This window comes from Panthera leo, chromosome E1, assembly GCF_018350215.1.
Source record: "Panthera leo isolate Ple1 chromosome E1, P.leo_Ple1_pat1.1, whole genome shotgun sequence".
Lineage (NCBI taxonomy): Eukaryota > Metazoa > Chordata > Mammalia > Carnivora > Felidae > Panthera > Panthera leo.
This window is the reverse complement of record NC_056692.1, coordinates 41,971,057-41,992,416: the sequence shown is the minus strand read 5'-3', so window position 1 is coordinate 41,992,416 and position 21,360 is coordinate 41,971,057. Positions and strand designations below refer to the sequence as shown.

The 21,360-nt window shown below is 59.3% G+C and overlaps 1 protein-coding gene across 5 annotated transcripts; it reads left to right on the top strand.

Annotated features, from left to right (window-relative positions):
• The first annotated feature begins 746 nt into the window (after positions 1–746).
• On the top strand, positions 747–14,822 carry UBTF (upstream binding transcription factor). Of its 5 annotated transcripts, none has more exons than XM_042915425.1 (21): positions 747–927; positions 3,418–3,556; positions 4,979–5,154; positions 5,712–5,795; positions 5,893–6,048; positions 8,209–8,273; positions 8,565–8,685; positions 9,043–9,153; positions 9,495–9,628; positions 9,788–9,929; positions 10,191–10,232; positions 10,360–10,473; positions 10,564–10,719; positions 11,128–11,283; positions 11,386–11,496; positions 11,938–12,026; positions 12,129–12,318; positions 13,170–13,217; positions 13,318–13,389; positions 13,487–13,630; positions 13,714–14,822. In XM_042915425.1, exons 2-21 carry the CDS (start codon positions 3,499–3,501, stop codon positions 13,837–13,839), a joined length of 2,295 nt encoding a protein of 764 aa, XP_042771359.1. In that variant the 5' UTR covers positions 747–927; positions 3,418–3,498; the 3' UTR covers positions 13,840–14,822. The 5 variants fall into 5 exon arrangements, with proteins under 5 accessions (XP_042771359.1, XP_042771358.1, XP_042771357.1 ...); XM_042915424.1 differs by lacking the exon at positions 747–927 and adding an exon at positions 2,131–2,283; XM_042915423.1 differs by lacking the exon at positions 747–927 and having other exon boundaries at positions 3,248–3,556.
• The last annotated feature ends 6,538 nt before the right edge of the window (positions 14,823–21,360 follow it).

Here is a 21,360-nt window from a genome sequence, read left to right as displayed (position 1 = left end):
ATAAAAAAAAAAAAAAAAAAAAAAACCCGCGCACACACTCAGACACACACCAGTGGCGACAGGGGAGAGTTGGAAAGACGCAGGAGAGAAGCAGGAGGCAGGAGGCAGTGGGGAGGGAGCAATGGGAGCGGGAAGCAGGCAGGTTCCCTCGCAAATCCCCCTCCGGCCCCACGTCGCTTCGCCGGCCCCGGCAGGGGAGCGAAGAGCCGGGCTAGCAGATGGAGGAGTGGAGCTCGCTCTAGGCAGCGGGCTTGGCCGGAGAATGGAGGAGCCGCCAAGCGACCGGCTGATTGGAAGAGAAACGCAGAGCGATGGAGGCGGGGGTAGGAGGACGATTTCTCTGCGGGGACTGGCGGCGGCGTATACGCCCGGGTCGGGCGCTGCAGAGCTTGGCTAGCTTTCAACCCGCGCTCGCCGGCTCCAGCCCCGCGCGCCCCCACCCCCAGCCCTCCCGGCGGCTCCGCAGGTGAGTGCGAGCTGGGGGCAAAAAACCCCAAAAGTCTCAACACGCCAACCCTTCCCCCCCCCAAAAAAAAAAAGAAAGAAAAGCATTTTTATTTTTCTTTTTTTATTTTCCTGCAGCCCCCATCGCGGTGGGAGGGAAGGGGTAAGGCGGAGTGGCCCGGAGGAGGCGGAGGGGCCAGGCGAGGCCGGTGTGGCCCGGGAGGCGGCGGCGCCGAGGCGGCTCTGACGGGCGAGCGCTCGGAGCGGCGCTGCGCTGCGCCGAGGCGGGCGGGCGGGCGGGCGGAGCGGGGCGGGCGGAGCGCGGCGCGTGGGGCTCGCCATTAGCCGTCGCTCCGCTTCGCCATCTCGGGCTTTGTCTGGCGACTCGCTGCCCCGGCGTCGGCTGCGGCGGAGCTGCGGCGGAGCTCTTCGGCCCGCCGCACCCCTAGGTGCCCCTGGCCCGCGCTCCCATTCACACGCTCGGTAAGTGAGCCCGGGCTCCGCGGATTTCGGGGGAGAGGGGTTGCTGCGAGTGGCGGCGGCGCCGATCTCCATGCGCCCGGGCAGGCCTGGGGAGCCATGCCGGGCTGGATTGAACCGGCTCCCAGAGCGGCTCCTCCGCCGGAGCCCATCGCCTCCTCACCTTTTCCGGGGTGTAAGGAGCAAAGGGAATTTTTTATTATTTTTTTTAATTCGCAGGGAGGGCATTTTGTCGGGGTAAAACAAATTTTTTTTATGTAAGTTTCGTGTGTGTGTGTGTGCTGTTCGGCAGCAAGGGGACCGCGAGGCAGGCACCGAAGACTGGCGCCGCGATGGGCGTGCGTGCGCCCCAAGCCGGTGGCCACGCTCCGGGGATGAGGGTGGGCGCGGAGCGCCCGCTCCAGGAGGCGGGAGAAGGGAGCTGGTGAGGACGGCCGTGGAAGCCCGAATCTGAGCTGGGAGGACTTGGGGGAGAGCTCCGAAGCAGGGCTGCAGGCACCCCTTCAGCCTTCCCAGCCGCCGGGGGGCCCCTCCGGGCACCATCTCGCGGCCGCGCCTCGCGCCCTCCCTCCCGCGCCGGCCGAGTCTGCTAGTTCCCCCGCGGGTCTGGCGAGGTCGCTCTCGGCGCCCGCCCGCCTCGGCTCCGAGCCCCGCCGCCATCCGGGCGGCTGCGTGTCTCCCTGCCCCGGCCCCCCCCCCTCCCCGGCGGCAGCAGCAGCAGCAGCAGCCGCCGCCGCCGCCACCACCACCACCACCAGCACCAGCACCACCACCACCCCCCTCCCCTCCTTCCTTCCCTCCGCCTCGGCCGCCCGGGTCCCCCCAGCTCCCGCCCCTCCTCCCAGCTGCCCCCCGCGGAGCCCGCCCGGGCAGGCTGTGGGAGGGAGCGGAGCCGGCGAGGCGGGCGGGCTGGCGCTCGCTCCCCGGGGGTCGGTGTGCGCTCTACGGGGAAGGACGCGCTCGCTGCCCCGCTTCTCCCGCCCCCCCTCCCGCTCCTCCTCCTCCCTTCTCCCTCCTCCTCCCCGCTCCGGCGGCGGAGGCTGCGGCGGCGGCGGGGGGTGTGCGAGCTGAGGCCGGGGCCGGCGGGCGGGCGGCGGGCGGGCTGCCTGCAGGCGGAGGGCGCTGTGCTTTGTGCTTTTCGCCGCGAGGAGCAGCAGGCAGCAGCAGCCACAGCCGCCGCCGCCGCCGCCACAGCAGCAGCCGCCGCCCCAGCGCCGCCGCCGCCGCGCCCGGAGGAGGAGCCGCTGCCGCCGCGGGAGGGAGCTGCGGCTGTGCCCGGCCGAGCGGGGGAGGGCGCCGCCGCTCAGAGCCGGGGAGGGAGACGCCGGAGCGGGAAGCCCGGAGGCCGCGCTGCGCCGGGTAACCGAGGCGGCTGAGGACGCGCGCCGGGGTTGGGGCCGGGCGGCGGGGAGCGAGCCGCGGGTGCCGTAGACGCCGAGGGGGACCCGGGGCGCCCTCCAGGCAGGGGGACTGGACGAAAGAGGATCAGGGCACTGGAGAGGACGCCGAGAGCCGGGGGAGGGGAGGGCAGGAAGCGAGGCCCGGGCCCGGGCCACGGGCAGAGGAGCCCGCGCTTCTCCGAGCCGGCAGGCGCAGTTCTCGCCGGCCGCCGGAGGGGGCGGCGGGGCCGGTGAGCGCTGCGCCCCCGCCTCCCGGCCGCCGTCCTCCCGCCCTCTCCTTGGCTCGGCTCCCCGGAGGCCGGGGCGGGGGCGCCGGCGGGGCTGGGCCGCAAGCTCGGGGGAGGAGGCGGCGGTTCCCGCCGTGGTCGCGCCTCTGCGCCGGGCTCCTCCGTGCGCGTCGGGGTGGCTGGGCGGTGGCGGCGCCTCTGGCCGGGGTGGGTGGCTCGGGGGCGGGGGGCAGGCTAGGCCGCTTCTCTCCGGCTGCTCGCCCGCCCAGGCGGGCGGGGACGGCGTCGGGAGCCCGAGAGGGGGGGCGGCGGGAATCCGGATCCGGTCCCCGGGGGCGGTGCGGCCGCTGCGCTCCGGGGCCGGCGGCGGCTGCGCTGCGTCCGGGTCCCCGCCGGGTTGCGGAGGCGGGGGGAACCGGCCGGGGGGAGGCGGGAGGAGGAGACTGCGGCGCGTGCCCGCTTTCGCGGTCGCGCGCGCCCTTTACCCGCCCTTCCTCCTCCCCCGCCCTCCAGCCTGGGGCCTCCCCGGGGCGGGCGCACGGAGGAGGAGGAGGAGATTTTTTTTTTTTTTTTTTTTGGCCCGGGTGGGGGAAGGAGGGTGGAGGGCGGGCGCTAGCTGCACGCGGGAGCTGGGAGCAGTCTCTCGCGTGGGCAGGGGAGGGCGCACGCGGTGGAGCCGGGCTGCAGGGGCTGGGGCGGGGGGGAGGGGGGGCGCTCCCACACCCACCGACCCATTGGGTCTACTAGGGTCTTGGCAGTCTCCGTGAAAGTGTGGACTTGTGCCCCCCTCCCCTTTGGGGGAGGGAGGAATAGAAAGTCCCTCACCTCGCATCCCGCCTGAGTGGGGACTGGTATCTCTCCTAAAGGGTGAGGTGGTTTTGACCGCGGGTTGCCCGGCCAGCACGACCCGAGGAGGTGGCTGGAGGAGGTGGCTGGACGGCTGAAGAATGAACGGAGAAGCTGACTGCCCCACAGACCTGGAAATGGCCGCCCCCAAAGGCCAAGGTAGGAGCTCTTTAACTTAAGCTCTCTTTTTCACATGGCTGTCTGCAGGGTCCGCTCTCCTTCAAAAGGGTTGCCGTCTGCATTCTCTGAATTGAGATGAGGTCGGCGTCTTCAGTTTTATGAGTTAAGTTCGACCAAACCCAAATTATTTGGCCTTGAGACAGTAAGCTGTATTTTTCACACTCCGTTTCCTCTCTTAGAGAGGGAGAGGGAGGCCTGTGCGAGCCTTCTTTCTGGGGTTCCCAGGCAGACCCCAGTGTGCCCTCTCTACACCCGGTGTCGGGGAATGGGAGGTAGGACGAGGAATGTGGGGGGAAGAGGGAGAAAAGAGGGATTGGAAAGGCTTTTCAGGTTTTTATTGTTATTAAGAGGACAAGATTTTTGGTGAGGCAGGTGGAGAGAGAGGATGTTTTGGTGGCTTTGAGGCTCCAAGCCATAGGCCGTCCATAACTAGACCCTACCCCATCCAGTAGGGATCCCATGGGGGGGGGGGGGGCAGGGGGTAGGATGAAGATGAGCATCTGGCCATGACTGTGGGACACTGAGAGGAGAAAGGATTATGGGTCCATGTGACCCACCCTGCGGAAACCCTGACCAGATGCAAATGCAAATGAAGAGCCCTTTTGACTACTAGCCTTGGATATCTGTTCTCCTACCTCACCTTCCAGAGTCACCAACCTCCAGGGAGGCCTTCTGGAGCTGTATTTCAGTGACTGGAAATCGCTGGTTCAGACCCACCCCTTTTTTTTTGCCTCCCTAGGGAGTTGGGCTCAACTCCCTGGACCCAGGGGATCCGGTTCTCCCTGGAGCCAGAGCCCTTTGCCCACCTGCCCGTCTTGTCTCCCAACTCCCCTGTATGGTTCGTCTGTTTCCACTCCATTTTTCTTACTTGCCCCAAATTTTCCTTTGGTCTTCCCTGAGAGGCCAAGAGGGAGTGGGGGATGATGGGATACCCATGTCTTTAAGGTTAGTTTCCAGTTACGCTGGAGAAAAACGTCTGCACGGATTCTCCTTACTGCCCACACTCCATCCTGTCTTTGCACATCTCCGGTGTCTGCCTAGAACTTAAACTTGGCAACACATATAAATGTGTTGTGCCTCCCTCCCCTCTCCCAGTAAGTTAGCTGTTTTCCCACCGAGCCCCAAATCACTGTAGCTCATTTCTTCCTCTCCCCTGTAATAAATAGTAGCCTGTGGCGGCCTAGCGTGTTAGAAACGGTCGTAGTCTTGATGCCTTCTGGACGGGAATCCCAGCTCTAATCCATATGGTCACGGTTTTCCCTTATGACAAGGTCGTGTCTTGTCCGTACCTTCCCATAGGAGGCAACCAGGGATGTGGGGTTCTCTGGGAAAGAAGGACTAGGGAAGAGATGAGGGGAAAGGATGGAGCTGGGCATGACTGCCTTTCTTCCCCCTCCCCAGACCGCTGGTCTCAGGAAGACATGCTGACTTTGCTGGAATGCATGAAGAACAACCTTCCATCCAACGACAGCTCCAAGTTCAAAACCACCGAGTCACATATGGACTGGGAAAAAGTAGCATTTAAAGACTTTTCTGGAGATATGTGCAAGCTCAAATGGGTGGAGATTTCTAATGAGGTAACTGATCTCCCCCCCCCCCCCCCCTTCCTGACACAGCTACACGAACTCTGCCTCAACCTTCCTGGTGGGGGAGAGGAAACAGAAGTCTGTAAACAGGAAGGAAAGAGACCAGGCGAGGTGCTCATGTGGTCGCCCTTGTGCGTTTGGGAGGTGGCATGGTTGACAGCACTGGCCTAGAGTTCTCAGTTCTGCCACTTTCTAGCTGTGTGGCCTTGAATACTTACCGTCTTGGAGCTTCTGTCGCCTGAGCTGTTCTGGGGATTGAATGAGGTGCTGGCATGGACAACCGCATCGAGGTCAGGTGGTCACCTTGTTGCTGTCCTTTGGTGTATACGGACTGCCTGGTCCTCTGCAGTAGGCATGGGCCAGCGCCTGGGTGCCTGCCTGGGGTGTCAGGGGCTGTCTGAGTTGTGTGGCTGTTGGCCTCTGCTCCTCCCGTGATAAATTCAGCCTAGTGGAAAATAGAGGAGACCCGCTGGAAAAGGGGGTAGGCTCTGGGGTGGTGTTTCCCTGTCCTGAACGTCCTCTTGCACTCACTTCCCTTCTTCCTCCAGGTGAGGAAGTTCCGTACGTTGACAGAATTGATCCTTGATGCTCAGGAACACGTTAAAAATCCTTACAAAGGCAAAAAACTCAAGGTGAGTTTCCAAGAGGAGGAGCATGGCATGTAGGAGAGGAATGGTCCAAAGAACGGATGCTGTCTGACCTTCACCGTGTCCTTGACCCTCCTTCCAGAAACACCCGGACTTCCCAAAGAAGCCCCTGACCCCTTATTTCCGCTTCTTCATGGAGAAGCGGGCCAAGTATGCGAAACTCCACCCTGAGATGAGCAACCTGGACCTGACCAAGATTTTGTCCAAGAAATACAAGGAGCTGCCGGAGAAGAAGAAGGTGGGGGGAGGGGGGCTTTGGCGGGAGGAAGGGAGAGGCAGGGAGCAGCCGGTGTGGTGTAGGTCAGCCGTCGGGGGGAGGCTCAGACAGAGGGACTCGGTGTCAGGGATACGGGTGGGTCAGCGTAGCAGAGTGTAGGGTCTTGGGCAGCCACACTTGATCTCCCCGTCCCGCACACCGTCAGGCACGGGCACTGTCGAAGGTGTAATCCAAACTGAAGCAGGCGCTCAGACCAACATTTTGCCCCCCGGACCATTCACAGCGTTCTCTCACACGGCTCTGCCCCTGTGCACGCATCCTCGCTCTGAGGCTGGCACAGCAGGTCCACCCTCTGACATTTCCCAGCGTGGTCTCATTTGATGTGTGCCGTATCCTTGGAAAGGTAACCCCCGGAGGAGGGGTTATTCCGATCCTGTGGGCAAGGAACTGAGGCTCAGGTGGCACCCGTGTCCCGGGTCCCACAACTAGTGACAGCAGAGCAGGACTTGGGTCCGGTGCTCTTCTCACTGCCATGTCCGTCCGTACATTATTAGGTGGGCTTCCTTCCTCTGTACGCGTGTTCGCCCAAGGACATACCTTGTCCTTTGGGGCCTTGTGCTATCCCGGGCCATCGGAGATCCTTAACCTTGGGCGGAGGTTACCCGAGTCGCCCAGGGCAGGGGTGGACACGAGCGCAGTGAGGTCAGGTGGACCCTCACAGAAGCTGGCAGCAAAGCCTGTAGCAGGGCCCGAGGGAGGTGGGGTGGGGAGAGAGACAGACACCGCTGGTGCTGGACTTGCAGGGTGGAGCCAGGGAGAGGAGTCGGGGAGGGGCAGCGGGAGAGGCAAGAGGGCACGTTTGCCGGAAGAGGAAACAAAGCCATAACCCAGCCGGCACACCACGCGCAGCCCTCTTCTGGTCTGTGTACTCTGGCTGCAGGCTCACGTGCCCTTGGTTCTGTGCCCAAAAAGGAGCCAGCTTGGCTGGGGGAAACCGGCTGCCCAGGCCAAGCAGGAGTAGGAACTGGCGGAGTTCTCCTTGACCCCTCTGATGGGGATGTTGCAGAGCTGGCTGCACACACGATGCCCAGACACACACAGGATGGGAGGGAGAGGCAGAGGGTCCAAGGACCAGGGAAGGACAAGAAGCTACATGGTAGGGTGGACAGGGTGCTGGCCTGGGGGACGCAAGACTGGGGCCTGGTGTCCTGACTACCACTGAATTGCTCTGTATGTGACCTTTGGTAAGTTACTTCGTTTCTCTGGACATGGTCTTTATCTGAGGTGCAGAGAGTAAGCCCGATCCGTACGGTGCCTTCCTGTTCTGAAGGCTGCTGAGTTGTGTGAGGAGGGCCAAAATTGGGGCAGGGTAGGCTGGGCGCTGCTCCCTGTCTTCTGCAGGAACCACAGGGGAAAGTGAAGCTGTCCCTTCCCGTGCCTCGTGCCTCTTCTGTGAGAGGCAGGGGTTAGGCTCGGTTGTCATGAGCCCCTGGTCCCTTCTAAGGCTGACTCTTGTGAATGGGGGAGAAAGGAGAGCTGGACATCGAGTGGGAGCCAGGACAGGAGGCAGATGAGGAAAGGAAAGAACGGATTGGAAAGGAAGTTTGAGGAAGGAGCCTGGAAGAAAGGATTGGAGGCAGGGAAGAAGGTGATGGGAGGGGGTTAGGAATGGGAACTGGATGTAGTGGCTTGGGAAGAAAACCCAAATTCAAGAGACAGATCTGTCAGAATGTCATTTACATTGCAAGAACTCACTCTAGGTTCCTTCGACACCATCTCCCCTCAGCCCTCGAAAACAGGGTCCAGCCTGGCCCTGGCCCTGTGGGCCACCCCTGAGGCAGCAAACCATTATCAGCTGCTACAGACATTGGAGGAGGGAATGATCCGGAGGAGGCCTACACCCCGCCCCCGCCCCCAGCTCCTCATCGTGGAGAGTTTTGCGGTGCTGGGGAAAGGTGGGGAGGTAGGGTCAGGGGGAGTCCCAGCCCGGTCACTGCTCACTGTGACTGGCTACGGTTGAGTCTCCCCAACCCACTGGAAGGCAGGCCACCATCTCCTGCGAGCTCATGCCACCCTCTGTCCACGTCACCACTGGGAGGCAGAATAGCTAGCAAGGAGGACTCGGTGGTTTTTATAGCTCAGGCTTTGGGTCCTGGATGACCCCGTCCCCTCCTCCCCCAGATGAAATATATTCAGGACTTCCAGAGAGAAAAACAGGAGTTCGAGCGAAACCTGGCCCGGTTCAGGTAAGGCAGTGGAGCCCAGAGGAGGGCCACAGGGTATTGGGTGTGGCAGGATAGGGTGACACTGACCAGAGCCTCGAGTTTGCCATTTGTGAGGCACGGAAGATGGATGGGTCGTGTGTAGACCCTAGTGGGTCATGCTCAAGGGCAGGGACAGGCAGGCGGCTGCTGTCCCAAGAGGCCCCGATTGATAGGCCTAGGAGCCTTGGGTGGGTGGGGCAGCTAGACGGGGTCTCCCGGGCAGGATTCCCACCCCCCGCACCTGCTGATTGTTGCTCCCCGTGCCCTGGCTAGGGAGGATCACCCTGACCTAATCCAGAATGCCAAGAAGTCGGACATCCCCGAGAAGCCCAAAACCCCCCAGCAGCTGTGGTACACCCATGAGAAGAAGGTGTATCTCAAAGTGCGGCCAGATGTGAGTGTCCGGCCAGGGGGTGGGGATGGAGGGCGCACGGTGGTGGCAAGGGGGGAGCCGCGCCAGGTCGGCCGGGCACGGTGCAGGGGAGCAGGAGAGGAGGCCCCTCCCCAGGGGTGGGCTGCATGGACAGGGCCTGGGCCAGCTGGCGTGCGAGCGTGTGTGTGCGTGCGTGTGTGAGCCTGTCCCCTTGCACCCAGGCGGGACCCCCGCCTCTCCACCTTCCCCTCCTGGCCTGTGGGGGACACTCATGTGACCTCCTGTGGCCTGAGGGGGCGGGGGCCTCTGTGCCCCCCTCCCCCTCCCCTCTCCCTGCCCCTGGCTGCCTGTGTGTGTCTGACGGCTTTTGGTTTGCAGGCCACTACGAAGGAGGTGAAGGACTCCCTGGGGAAGCAGTGGTCTCAGCTCTCGGACAAAAAGAGGCTGAAATGGATTCATAAGGCCCTGGAGCAGCGGAAGGAGTACGAGGTTAGGCTTCCGCTGCGCTCCTCCCCATCCGGCTCTTCAAGAGCCTCTGCCCTCCATCTCTGTGACCTCCGCACTCTGCGGGAGGCGGTCACTCCCTGTCCCTCCATTGAGGGAGGGGCCTTCTGGGCCCCTCACCTCTGCCCCTACCTTCCCCGCCCCCCTCCCCTCCATGAGATCTCAGGCTAGGGCAGGGCAGGGCACCACGTCTCGTGTGATATAGCAGACACACGGCCACCCCCCAGCTTTGCTCCCTGCCTCCCCTCCCCAGCGGCTCTCCCCCCTCCCCGGCCCCGGCTAACCCCACACCCCGTTGCCCTCCGTCCCCCCACCTCACTCTGCAGGAGATTATGCGTGACTATATCCAGAAGCACCCCGAGCTGAACATCAGTGAGGAGGGCATCACCAAGTCCACCCTCACCAAGGCCGAACGCCAGCTCAAGGACAAGTTTGATGGGCGACCCACCAAGCCACCTCCGTGAGCGCTGCCCTGGGGTGGGGTGGGCGAGTGGGCAAGCGGGCATCTAGGGAGCTGGGCCAGCAACATTGGCCAGCGTCCGAAGTTGAGGAAGCCTGTCGCCCTGAGCCGCCCCGGTCGCTCAGGGAGATGCTCCTCCTTTCCTGCTGGTTCTGATAGGAACAGCTACTCGCTGTACTGCGCGGAGTTGATGGCCAACATGAAGGACGTGCCCAGCACTGAGCGAATGGTGTTATGCAGCCAGCAGTGGAAGCTGCTCTCCCAGAAGGAGAAGGATGCCTATCACAAGAAGTGTGACCAGGTGAGCTATGCTGAGGAACTTCTGGAGACCCTTGGGCCTGGCCTCAGAAACCTGAAGCATGACATCTGGCCCCAGCTAGGGGTCAGTCAGGAATTGACCAAACGGATCTCGGGCGCCTGCTGCAGACTTGGTGGTGTCTGGGCTGACGTCTACCATCTATAGGGGAAAATGAGGTCCTGTCCAGGTTCTGGACATTTTGCAGAGGACTACTGTCCCTTGAGAACTGGAGGGTCTGACCCTGACTCCCCCTTCCTTCCCCAGAAAAAGAAAGATTACGAAGTGGAGCTGCTCCGTTTTCTAGAGGTGAGCGTTGTTATAGGCGGGGCATTGGGCAGACAGGCATTGGGATGGAACAAGTCCCTTTGGACAACCTGGGAGCAGGCTGGGAGCCAGGTGCACAGCCCCATGCCACCTCTTGTCTCTGGACCAGAGCCTTCCTGAGGAGGAACAGCAGCGGGTCCTGGGGGAGGAGAAGATGTTAAGCATCAACAAGAAGCAGGCCACCAGCCCAGCCTCCAAGAAGCCCTCCCAGGAAGGGGGCAAGGTGGGCAGGGGGCAGAACTGGGGCGGAGGGGGGAAGATGGGGCTCCCCACCAACACCCCATGGAACCCGGCCCTCTTCGTTCACCTGTAGGGAGGCTCAGAGAAGCCCAAGCGGCCCGTGTCGGCCATGTTCATCTTCTCTGAAGAAAAGCGGCGGCAGCTGCAAGAGGAACGGCCCGAGCTCTCGGAGAGCGAGCTGACCCGGCTTCTGGCCCGCATGTGGAACGACTTGTCGGAAAAGAAGAAGGTCAGGCTCCCTAGGCCAGAGGGGCTGCCGGGCCGAGACCAGGCCGCTTCTCCCCCAGGGGCTAGCTTCACTTCCTCACCCTTGGCCTGTGTGAGCCACACGTGTGCCTGAGCTCAGAGCGAGCGAGCGAGCGAGCGAGTGAGTGAGCTAGCGAGGCTGGGAGCTCCGCAGGCCGGAAGGCGGGAAGCTGTCAGCTGAGGGCTCTGGCTCCCTGGGGAGCAGAGCCGGTTGGCGGGCTGAGCCCCAGGCTGGAGACATCTGCACCAGCCCACGCCTCTGCCTCTGCTCTGCACTCCCCGCCCTTGCGGAGGGGGTTGGGGGGGGGGGGGGAGATTTCAACTGCTGGCTGAGGAACGCGCGCCCCCTTGGGGCGGCCGGAAGGCTGACGCCACTGCTATCCCTCCGCAGGCCAAGTACAAGGCCCGGGAGGCTGCGCTGAAGGCCCAGTCGGAGAGGAAGCCAGGCGGGGACCGCGAGGAACGGGGCAAGCTGCCTGAGTCGCCCAAGAGAGCTGAGGAGATCTGGCAACAGAGCGTCATCGGGGACTACCTGGCCCGCTTCAAGGTGGCAGGGAGCTGGAAAGGGGTTGCTCAGCAGGCTGCCTACACGGGCCGCCTCCGGCCCCAGGGGACCCTTGCCGTAGCTGACACCCCTGTTTGTCTCCAGAATGACCGGGTAAAGGCCTTGAAAGCCATGGAGATGACCTGGAACAACATGGAGAAGAAGGAGAAACTGATGTGGATTAAGAAGGCAGCCGAAGACCAAAAGCGATACGAGGTGGGAAGGATTCTGCTGCTCGGCCCAGTGGGCGGGGTGGAGCTGGGGCCGCCTCCCTCCACTGCACTGGTGGGAGCATCCTTTTGGGTGGGCAGCTTTCCTCCCTGGGTGGGCCGTGGACCCAAAAGGCCCAGCCTCGGTTGTGTGACCCCGAGCAAATCTCCCAACTTCCTTTTCTGAGCCTCGGTCACACATCAGTAAAGTGGGGACAGTGATGCCGGTCACGTGGGTGCGGTTGTGACTGCACTTTCGAGCAACGGCGCCTGACCCAGGTGTGAGCTGTTGGGAAGTGGCTCCCTGGCTCTGCCTCGGTTTCTCCTCCTCCCCCGGGACATAAGAGGAGAGCCGGCTCAGGCACTGATGGCACGGGGCAGGAGGTAGGAATGTTTCTGGGTGGGAGGGGGGGTGGAGCGAGTGTGACCTTTCGGGGTGTCCCCGCAGAGAGAGCTGAGCGAGATGCGGGCACCCCCAGCTGCCGCGAACTCGTCCAAAAAGATGAAGTTCCAAGGAGAGCCCAAGAAGCCTCCCATGTGAGTCCCGTGTCCGGAACCCACCCTGGCGCTGGGGAAGGTCACGGCTGAAGGGCTGCTGGGCCAGGGTCCTAACCCTGCCTGCACCACCCCACCTCCTAGGAACGGTTACCAGAAGTTCTCCCAGGAGCTGCTGTCCAACGGGGAGCTGAACCACCTGCCGCTGAAGGAGCGCATGGTCGAGATTGGCAGCCGCTGGCAGCGCATCTCCCAGAGCCAGAAGGAGCACTACAAAAAGTTGGCAGAGGAGCAGCAGAAGCAGTACAAAGTACACCTGGACCTCTGGGTCAAGGTGAGCGGGCTTGGACCCTGGGAAGAAGGAGGCCTCATCTAGCTGGTCCGCATTCGTGATTGCAGTCAGCGTCCTAGCAGCCCTGTAGTTGCTATTGAAGTCCCAACAGTTGCTATTAAAGAAGAGAAACTAGGGCTCAGAGAGGTTAAGTAGGTTACCCAAGGTCCTACAGCTAGTAGGCAGAATAGTCCAAATCAGATTGTCTTTTCCTACTTCCATCCAGGACCAGAGGACCTCTCCCAGACTCTGGTTTGGCCCCAAGCCTCTGAGCTCCCCTTCTGTCCCTTGGTTGAGTGGTCAGATCTGTAACGGGAGAGTCCCCTGTGTCCCTGCCCAGCCATCCGGGCAGGTTCGCCAGGGACCCTGGGAAATAGGTTTAGGTTAGCAGGGTTTAGGTGTGCAGAAGTTTGGGGAGCCCCAGACTGCCTCATCTGTGGCTCCAGGCCTGCTGGGTGGGAATGATGATGCCAGGCTATGTTAGCCATTGTCGGGGTGGTGGGGGGAGGCTTCTCTGAGCTGAGGAAGGCCCTAACTCGAGTCTGCACTCGGGTAAAACAACAGGAGGGACAGGAAAACCAACAGCCCTAGGAGGAGGTAGCTTAGAAAAGGATTCGGGGCATCTTAAGCAGTAGTACGGGAGCTGTGTTCTCAGATCCTGGTGGGGGCGGGGGGCTCTCTGCGGAGGCCCAAGGTATGGGGAGGGAAGCAGGGGTAAAGATGGGACGATGGCATTCAATGCTTAGCCCACTGCCTGGCTCTTGGTCAACACGCTTGGTCAGCAGAAGTTCAAGGGGGCGGGGGGGGGGGGGGGGGCGTGTTCCGACCTTTCCCTCCTCCTCTGTCTCCCACAGAGTCTGTCTCCCCAGGACCGTGCAGCATATAAAGAGTACATCTCCAATGTGAGTCGGGGAGCAGGGCGGCGCCGGGGAAAGGGAGGGTTCGGGGAGTCGTGTGGAACTCACGGCTGCTCCCTTTGTCTGTCTCTGGCCTTTGCTACAGAAACGTAAGAGCATGACCAAGCTGCGAGGCCCGAACCCCAAGTCCAGCCGGACCGCCTTGCAGTCCAAGTCGGTAAGGAGCCCCGCCCGGCCGGGGGAAGGCCAGGAAGGGGTCTGCGGTGCCCCGAGTGCCGGGGCGGAGACCACTGACGCACCTCCTTTCCTCCCAGGAGTCTGAGGAGGACGAGGATGAGGACGAGGACGACGAGGACGAGGATGAAGAGGAGGAGGAGGATGAGAACGGGGACTCCTCTGAGGACGGCGGGGACTCCTCCGAGTCCAGCAGCGAGGATGAGAGCGAGGACGGAGACGAGGCGAGGCGGCCGGGCTCGGTGGGAGGGTCGGGCGGACCTTGCCACGAACTCCACCCGCTGACTGCCCGCCCCTTGCTCCCCAGAACGAGGAGGATGATGAGGACGAGGACGACGACGAGGATGACGACGAGGACGAGGACAACGAGTCTGAGGGCAGCAGCTCCAGTTCCTCCTCGTCGGGAGACTCCTCGGACTCTGACTCCAACTGAGGCTCAGCCCCACCCGGGGCTCCCCTCCCCAACCAACCACCTTTGTTTCTCCCCCATGTTCTATCCCCCACTCCCTGGCCTCCCCCACTTTCTTTTTCTTTTTTCTTTTTCTTTTCTTTTTTTTTTTTTTTTAAACAAAATACGGTGGGGGAGGGGCTGGAGGAGCCCAGGCCAGGACTCTGCTGCCTCAGAGACATCAGCCCTGGGGGGCCCTCCAGGGAACGCAACCATCAGACTGAGCCACCACTGGACCGGGCCGGCCCACCCCTCTTCTGCACTTGCGGCTCCGTCATGGACAATGGACCTGGGAGTGGGGTGGGGGGTCCCAAAGAGTTCGGTGAGGCCCTCTACACCTGCAGCCCAACCCATGGGAGGGTGGAAGCTTGGGGAAGACCCCTCCCTTCCCAGAGGGGCTTGCCGACTGGACCCCTACATTGGAACTGGAGGCAGGGAACAGGTGGGGAGAGGAGGGTGGGTGCCTAAGAGCAAACAGGCACTGCCCCATAGCCCTCTCCCCTGCCCTCTGCAGGAAGGAGCTGCCTGGACCCACTCATGGGGGGAGGGGGCAGAAGTGTTTTTTATATATGTGTATATATTTTTTTTTTTAAGCTCTGAGCTGTCAACGAGACGTTTCCTACCGATCTCGGCTGCCGTCTCTGTTGTCATTTCTGGGAGAGGGTGGGTTTAGGGGGGTAGGTTTGGGACTTTTTTAAAACGGTCTTGGCACGAATGGAAAAGTGTGTGCGTGCGTGTGTGTGTGTGTGTGTCGCCTGTACATAGCATGGGTGCACCTGTGGATGTGTGCAAAGGCACGTGTGAGTGTGTGTGTGGAAGAGAGAAGGGGGAGCCCACTTCAGTCTGTGAATCTGGTTGAATGGGTTGGTGAGGCCCAGGGAGACGTTGATCCTGGTGGGAACAGGCTGGGTCAGCCCCTTTCTCCACATCCTCTGCTTTGCCTAATCTCTGATTCAATATTGGGGGGGGGGGGGGGGGAGGGGTTACTGAAGCCACTCTGATGCTTCCTGTACCTGCTTCCCTCTGCCAGGGCCACAGGGCTCTGAGCTGCTGCTGGTCTCCAGCAGGGCACCGGGGAGAGGGACAGATTGGGTGGACCCGAGAGCTTCTACTTGGTGGGAAAGGCCTTTCCAGTTCATCTGAGAGGTTGCCTGGCCACCTGAGGCTCAGAAATTGGGCTTCAAGCTCTTAACACACATCCCTCCTCCCTGTCCCTCTCTCTTCCAGCTCCCCACCCCCATTCCCTATGATTTCTCAGGTCTGCTCCCTTCCCCACCCCTCCAAACCCCCAGCTGGGGAAGGGGTCTGCAAAGGCTGCTTTTGCGGCTGTCCCTTTAACCCTTCCTGGCCATCTCAAAATTTGGGGTACCCTGATTCCTAGAACCTTAGTAAGCCAAGCCACCTGGTCTCTGTGGATTTAAATTTTTTAATTTTTGATTACATTTTGGCGCCTTTTTTTTCTCTCCTTATAATCATGTCAATGACCTATTTAATTGGGGCTTTGTGCTTTTCTGCCTTCTCCCCCTGAATGAAAGTCAAGTGATGGGGGAAGAGTGGGAATTCTACCCAGGAGGTGGAATGGGAAAGGTGGGTCCCGCTCCCAAAGGAAGGCAGACAATCTGCTTTGCCTTGGACATGGTGCTGGGGTTGGGGGAATTGGGGGGGGGGGGGGACACTCCCCGCTCCCACTCCCCTTCCTTTGTCCTGACCCTGACGCAGGGGTTCATAGGTTCTATTTCTTCCCAGGAGCCCCTGCAAAGAACCCCATTTCCCTGTTTGAATGCCCCTGCGCTGTTGTGTTTTAGTGGAATGTGTTTTCATTTAAAAACAACTTTGAATGGGGCGCTTTTTTTTCCTGTTTTAAAAATTGAAAAATTCTTACAGTACAAACAGGGCTGTGGGGGTGGGGGTGTTGGTGCTGTAAGAGGTCACTCTGAGTGCATTTTGGCACTGGGATGGGATGGTTGGAGTCAGAGGACCCCCCCACTCTCTCCCCTTTTTTTCTAATATTTAAGGAGTGTTTTTGTAGGTTTCAACAACAACCGCAACTTGAATTTGTACCACGGGAGGTGGGAGGGAATGTCTTAGAGGTGTCTGCCTAAGCTTAAGGCCAACTGTAGAAGTTTTGTTTTCCCTCTTTTTGTACAATAAAGCAAAAAACAAAGGTTTGACTGCTGTCTGGTCACTGGAATCAAGGGCAGGGTGTAGGGGTGACCCAACAGGTTCAATGGGAAAGACTTGAAGTCTGGCTTGTTTGCGCTTCTCTCTAGAACCAGCTTTCTCTTGCTGAAGGCTCCACAGGCAACCTACCTTCACATTGTTCTGGGTTGTTACTGAGCTTCCGATTCTGTCTGTACACCTTGGGTTGTCAGACCACTAAGGACTCGGAGAATTTGAGGGAACAGGTAACAATATTTTCCCCCAGAGTGCGTTGCCTTGGGAAATTGGGGGTGATGATCAGCTTTGCATGACTAGGGTGAAACCCTGACCCTAATAAGGGGTCACTTTATGACTATTCGCCCTAACCATGCAAAGGTTTATCATTGGGAGTTGGGGTAACTCTCCCACCTTGAGCCGTCCGCCTCTCCCAGGGTTAGAGATGACTTTCCTAACTCCACCCAGGGCTCTGATAGGAAGTAGGCTGAACCTAGACGATTCCTCTGAAGTTAAGGAAGATGGCCTTCCTGGGGTGCCTGGGTGGCTCGGTTGGTTAAGTACCCCACTCTTGGTTTTGGCTCAGGTCATGATCTCATGGTTGGTGAGATCAAGCCCCGCGTGGGGCTCCACACAGCACGGAGTCTGCTTGGGATTCTCTCCCCCTGTCTTCTGCCCCTCGCCGGTTCACACTTTCTCTCAAAATAAATAAATAAATAAATAAACTTCAAAAGTTAAAAAAAAAAAAAAGTGAATCCCTGCACAGGCCTTGGCTGGATTCCTGCAGCCACCGACGCTGGAGACCTAGGCCTCATCCAAGAGCTCTCCCTTGGCCCCACACCCTTCTCCTGTTCTTGGTCAAACTGCTAGAAAACTCACTGCCCTTTGTGGTCTCCATTTCCTCACCTCCCCTGGGGTGACTCAATTCACCAAGCATGTTCATCATCCCATCTGGTGGACACCTGTCCATCTCTTGACTTCTTGGTCTATTCTGCAGGCATCGGTTCCTCCTCGTTCTATCCTAGGTGTTCATGTCACCCTATGAACCTCTAATTGTCACCCGTAGGTAACCAATCCAAAAGGTGGTATCTCCAGAGACCAGTCTTCCAAGCTGCAAATCTGTAGATTTGTGTGCCCTCTGGAATATCTGCCAGGCACCTCACCTCAAGACCCAAAATGATCGCCATCTGGTTATTCAATCTAGAAACTAGGGTGTCAGCCTTGACTTCTCTCTCGTTCACCTCCATGTTCATTTGCTCACCTAGCCCTGTCCATTCCACTTCCTGTGTCTCTCTCAAATCTGTCTACCCTTTCGCCATTGCTGTCATCCCCATCCTATTCAAGGCCACCACCATTGCCCAACTTCTGCAAAGACTTCCTAAAACTGGTCTTCCTGCTTGTACTCCTGCCCCCTCAGTCCATTCTGCACACAGCCACAAAGTTATCTTTTAAAAAGAAATCTCATGACCTCTGTACTAACAACTTGCATGACTCTACAAGGCCTGGCCCCTGCTTCCCATCTCCCACCTTCGCTCACCCACAATGATCCAGCCAAGTGTTCTCTTTTGTTCTTCAGACATGCCTACCACAGGGCGTTTGTACTTGGTTCTTTCTGCCCCAGATGCCAATCCCTCAATTCTACACATAGCTGGTTTTCTTAACCCTCAGGCTTCAGATTAAATGTCACCTCACAGACAGGCCTTCCCTAACAACCCTTTCTGGTGAGGCCTCCTCCTACATCTTGTTTCTACTATTTGTTTGTTTCTTGTCTATCTCCCCAAGTAAAAGACGCTTAACACCTTATCTGCTTGTCCATTACAGTAATCCCAGCGCCTTTTAAAGTGCCCTGGCACACAAACTTGACACTCAAGAAACATTTGTCGAATGAGAGACAAAGTATGGCTGACAAGGCCCTGGCAGATCTGTTGCTCCTGCTGCCTGTTGCCTCTGCACCAACCCCAGCTACGCCAGCCATTCACGTCTCTCCTCCGGGGCTGGTACCCATTCTGCCTATACACATAACCATTCCCTCTGCCCCCATGTTCCTCGTCACCTCACTGTGTAGTTAATTCAGGGCTCCCCTTAAAAGATCACTTCTCCCGGGGTGGGGGGGTCTTCTCTGACCCCTTGACAAAAACATCCTCCTGTCATTTGTCCCCCCCCCTTTTTTTAATGCTCTTATTTATTTTTGAGAGATAGAGACAGAGCATGAGTGGGGGAGGGGCAGAGAGTGAGGGAGACACAGAATCGGAAGCAGGCTCCAGGCTCTGGGCTGTCAGCACAGAGCCCGAGGCGAGGCTTGAACCCATGAACCATGAGATCACGACGTGAGCCGAAGTTGGACGCTTTACCGCTTAACCAACTGAGCCACCCAGGTGCCCCCAGTTCCTTTTTTTTTTTTTTTTTTTTAATGTTTATTTATTTCTGAGAGAGAGAGCAAGCAGGGAAGGGGGCAGAGAGAGGAGACAGAGGATCTAAAGCGGGCTCCTTGCTGAGAGCGGAGAACCCAATGCGGGGCTCCAACTCATGAATTGTGAGATCATGACCTGAGCCAGAGTCAGATGCTTAACCAACTGAGCCACCCAAGCGCCCATGCCATTTGTTTCTTCAGCAGCCCGATGCCTTCACAGTCTTGTTTCACCCACATCAGGCTTTGCTGGGGTGTAGACTCTACTAGGACAAAGTCTGTGGGTTTCTCTGGCTCGCTGCCCTAACGCCACGGCCTCACCCACAGCCCAGACCAGCACAGTCCTCAGTATTTGCGGACTGCTTGATGCTACCTGGGGAGGCCAGGCATGTTCCCAAAGAGGTCACCGCCACAGAGCAGCCCAGGCCAGGGCCTGGATGAACAGAACCATCCAGTTGTAAAGGAGTTGGTGTGAGGATGGCCACGGGTGGGAAAGTGAGGAAGTATTTAGGTAAACAGAGAGGAGACAGGAAGGCTTCTTGGGCATGTGTAAGTTCCTCAGGGCAGATACGCTGGGCATATTTAGAGACTAGGAAGCCGATCAGCATCACTGGTGTGGAGAATTCCTGATTCACACTTGGGAGCTTCCTGAAGACTTGGCCTCATTCTTTTGCAAGTTCAACGACCTTCAGAGTCTCCACCAGCTCATCCCACAGCACCTACAACATAAACCAAGTCGAACTTGTCATTCTCCTTATATCCTCGCATCTCCTCCTCAGAGCTTAAAGATGTTTTCAGGGCCTCTTTGTCCTTTACCCCATATACCCCAATTGATAATTATCCACATGCCAGAGTGATTCTACTTAAAATTCAAATCTGGTCACGGGCACCTGGGTGGCGTAGTTGGTTAAGCATCCGATTCCTGGCTTCAGCTCAGGTCATGATCTCGCAGTTTGTGGGTTCGAGCCCCGCACCAGGCTCTCTGCTGTCAGCACAGAGCCCACTTTGGATCCTCTGTCTCCCTTGCTGTCTGTCTCTCCCCTGCTTGTGCTCTCTCTCTCTCCTTTCAAAAATAAATAAACATTGAAAAAAATTAAAATCTGGTCAAATGAGTCCTTCCCCTTGAGGACTCTTCGTGGCCTATAGGGTTTAAGTCCATATTGCTCAACACACCTTTAGTCCTCTATGGTCTGACCTGCTCACCTCCTGCTGCTTCCCCACTCATTCCTGTGTTCCAGCCAGTACCCAAACTGAGCCATATTCCTGAAGCTTCCTGTTTAGGATGTCTAGTGCCCTCCTAATCTCCCACTACAAAAAGCCTTTACTGACCAACTCTCTTACATCATTTTATCTATCTTTCTGGCCACCCCATCCCCTGTGCATCTCTGTTTTTATCATAGTGTTTGGCAATTATTTTCCTACAGTTTTATCTGACAAACTGTGAACTTCTTGAGGAAGCACAACTGTCTTATTTCATCTTTGCATCCCAGCACAGCGCACTGTAAGAATTCTTACAGGGCACGTAAGAATAACAGGTAAGATTTATAAAGCACTTACACTGAGCTAAGAGTTTCACATGCACTGACTTGTCAGTCCTCACAACGACCTAATGAGATAGGTACTATCATTATACCCAGTGACAACAGAGGAAACTGAGGCAACAGAGAGCTCATTTGGCCAAGTTCATTTTTCAAGTCCACAGATTTAAATTCTAATCTGACTCCTGGTCTGAAACACTTAGGATTATTGTCGCAAAAAATGTTTGCTGAAGACTAAACAGCCAGTGATGGTCCCAACCAAGTATATGAAGACTTTCCTCGTTTAATCTCATCTTCTAGGGGGGAGAGAGCTGTCAGACACCCGCTCCAAAACTCCAGACCTAGAGAATAACCCAGATTGAAGCGCTAGTCTGGGTATCGGTGCGGCTAGGAAAGGTCCTTTCCTCCAGAAGGTAATGGGGGACCGTGAGAGCCCGCGGATACGGGCACACCCAGGGGAGTAGCACTGGGTCGGAGGAAGGGTCTGGCTAGTGCCGGGCAGGCTGGCTGAGAGGTGGGGGTCCAGCGTGGTTTCCGGAAGCAGGAAAAGCGAGCAGGTGTGGGATCTAAATTAGGCTGAGGGCGGGGAGGGCGCTCGGCTCAGAAGGGCACAGCTCGGCCTCCGCTCTCAGTGGAGGACCCTCATCTCGGGCATTCGTTGGCTCGCAGGCCTGGAGTGGGCTGAGACCCGCCCAGAAACAGGGGAACGGAGGCTCAGACGAGCCCCTTTGGCTCCATAGGTTTTCTGCCCTGAGGTGCTAACAGAGCCCCACTTCAACTCCGGCCTCTTCAGGGAAGTGGCTGCACGCTTCGGGGTAAATGCCGGAGTGGGGGCGCCGGGGGACTACACGGGGCGGGGGGGGGGGGGGGGGGGGAAGAGCCGGGAGCCCCGAGGGAAGGGCGGGGGAGCCTGGGCCGGAAGGCGTCCCAGGCTCGGCTGGGAGCCGGCGCTCTCTTTCGACGCCACCCGCTGCCCCCGCCCCGGAGCCGGCCGGGACGGCACAACGTCTCCGCCCCCAGCGCACCGCGCACCTCACCTTGAACGTCGCTCCACCCACCGCCATCCTATTGGGCCGACCGGACCGAGGCGAGACGGCGATTGGCCGAGGTGGCTCCAGAAGGCCCCGCCCATCTCCCCGCCCCCGTCCCCGTCCGCCGGTACTTTGGACGGCGGCGTGGCGCCCCTCCTCCCCGCCCGGTCCCCGCCCCCTGGAGCAAATGCTGCCGAGCTGCGGCCGCGGGGCAGATGCACGCGCTCGGGCCCTTCTAGCAGGCGCGAGCAGTCGCTGGGCGCGCGAAAGCGAAAGAAGGAAGAGGAAGGGAGGGCGGGGGCGGGGTGTTGAAGAGGGGCGGGAGGAGGAAGAGGAGGAGGTTGGAGCGCGCTCGCGCTTGGCCTCGCGCCCGCGC

Excerpts from the sequence above, each read along its gene's own strand:
- UBTF (XM_042915425.1), top strand. The coding sequence starts at position 3,499 with ATGAACGGAGAAGCTGACTGCCCCACAGACCTGGAAATGGCCGCCCCC. Across the intron at positions 11,497-11,937 it reads AAGACCAAAAGCGATACGAG|AGAGAGCTGAGCGAGATGCG; the intron begins GTGGGAAGGATT and ends GTGTCCCCGCAG. Across the intron at positions 13,631-13,713 it reads AGAGCGAGGACGGAGACGAG|AACGAGGAGGATGATGAGGA; the intron begins GCGAGGCGGCCG and ends CTTGCTCCCCAG.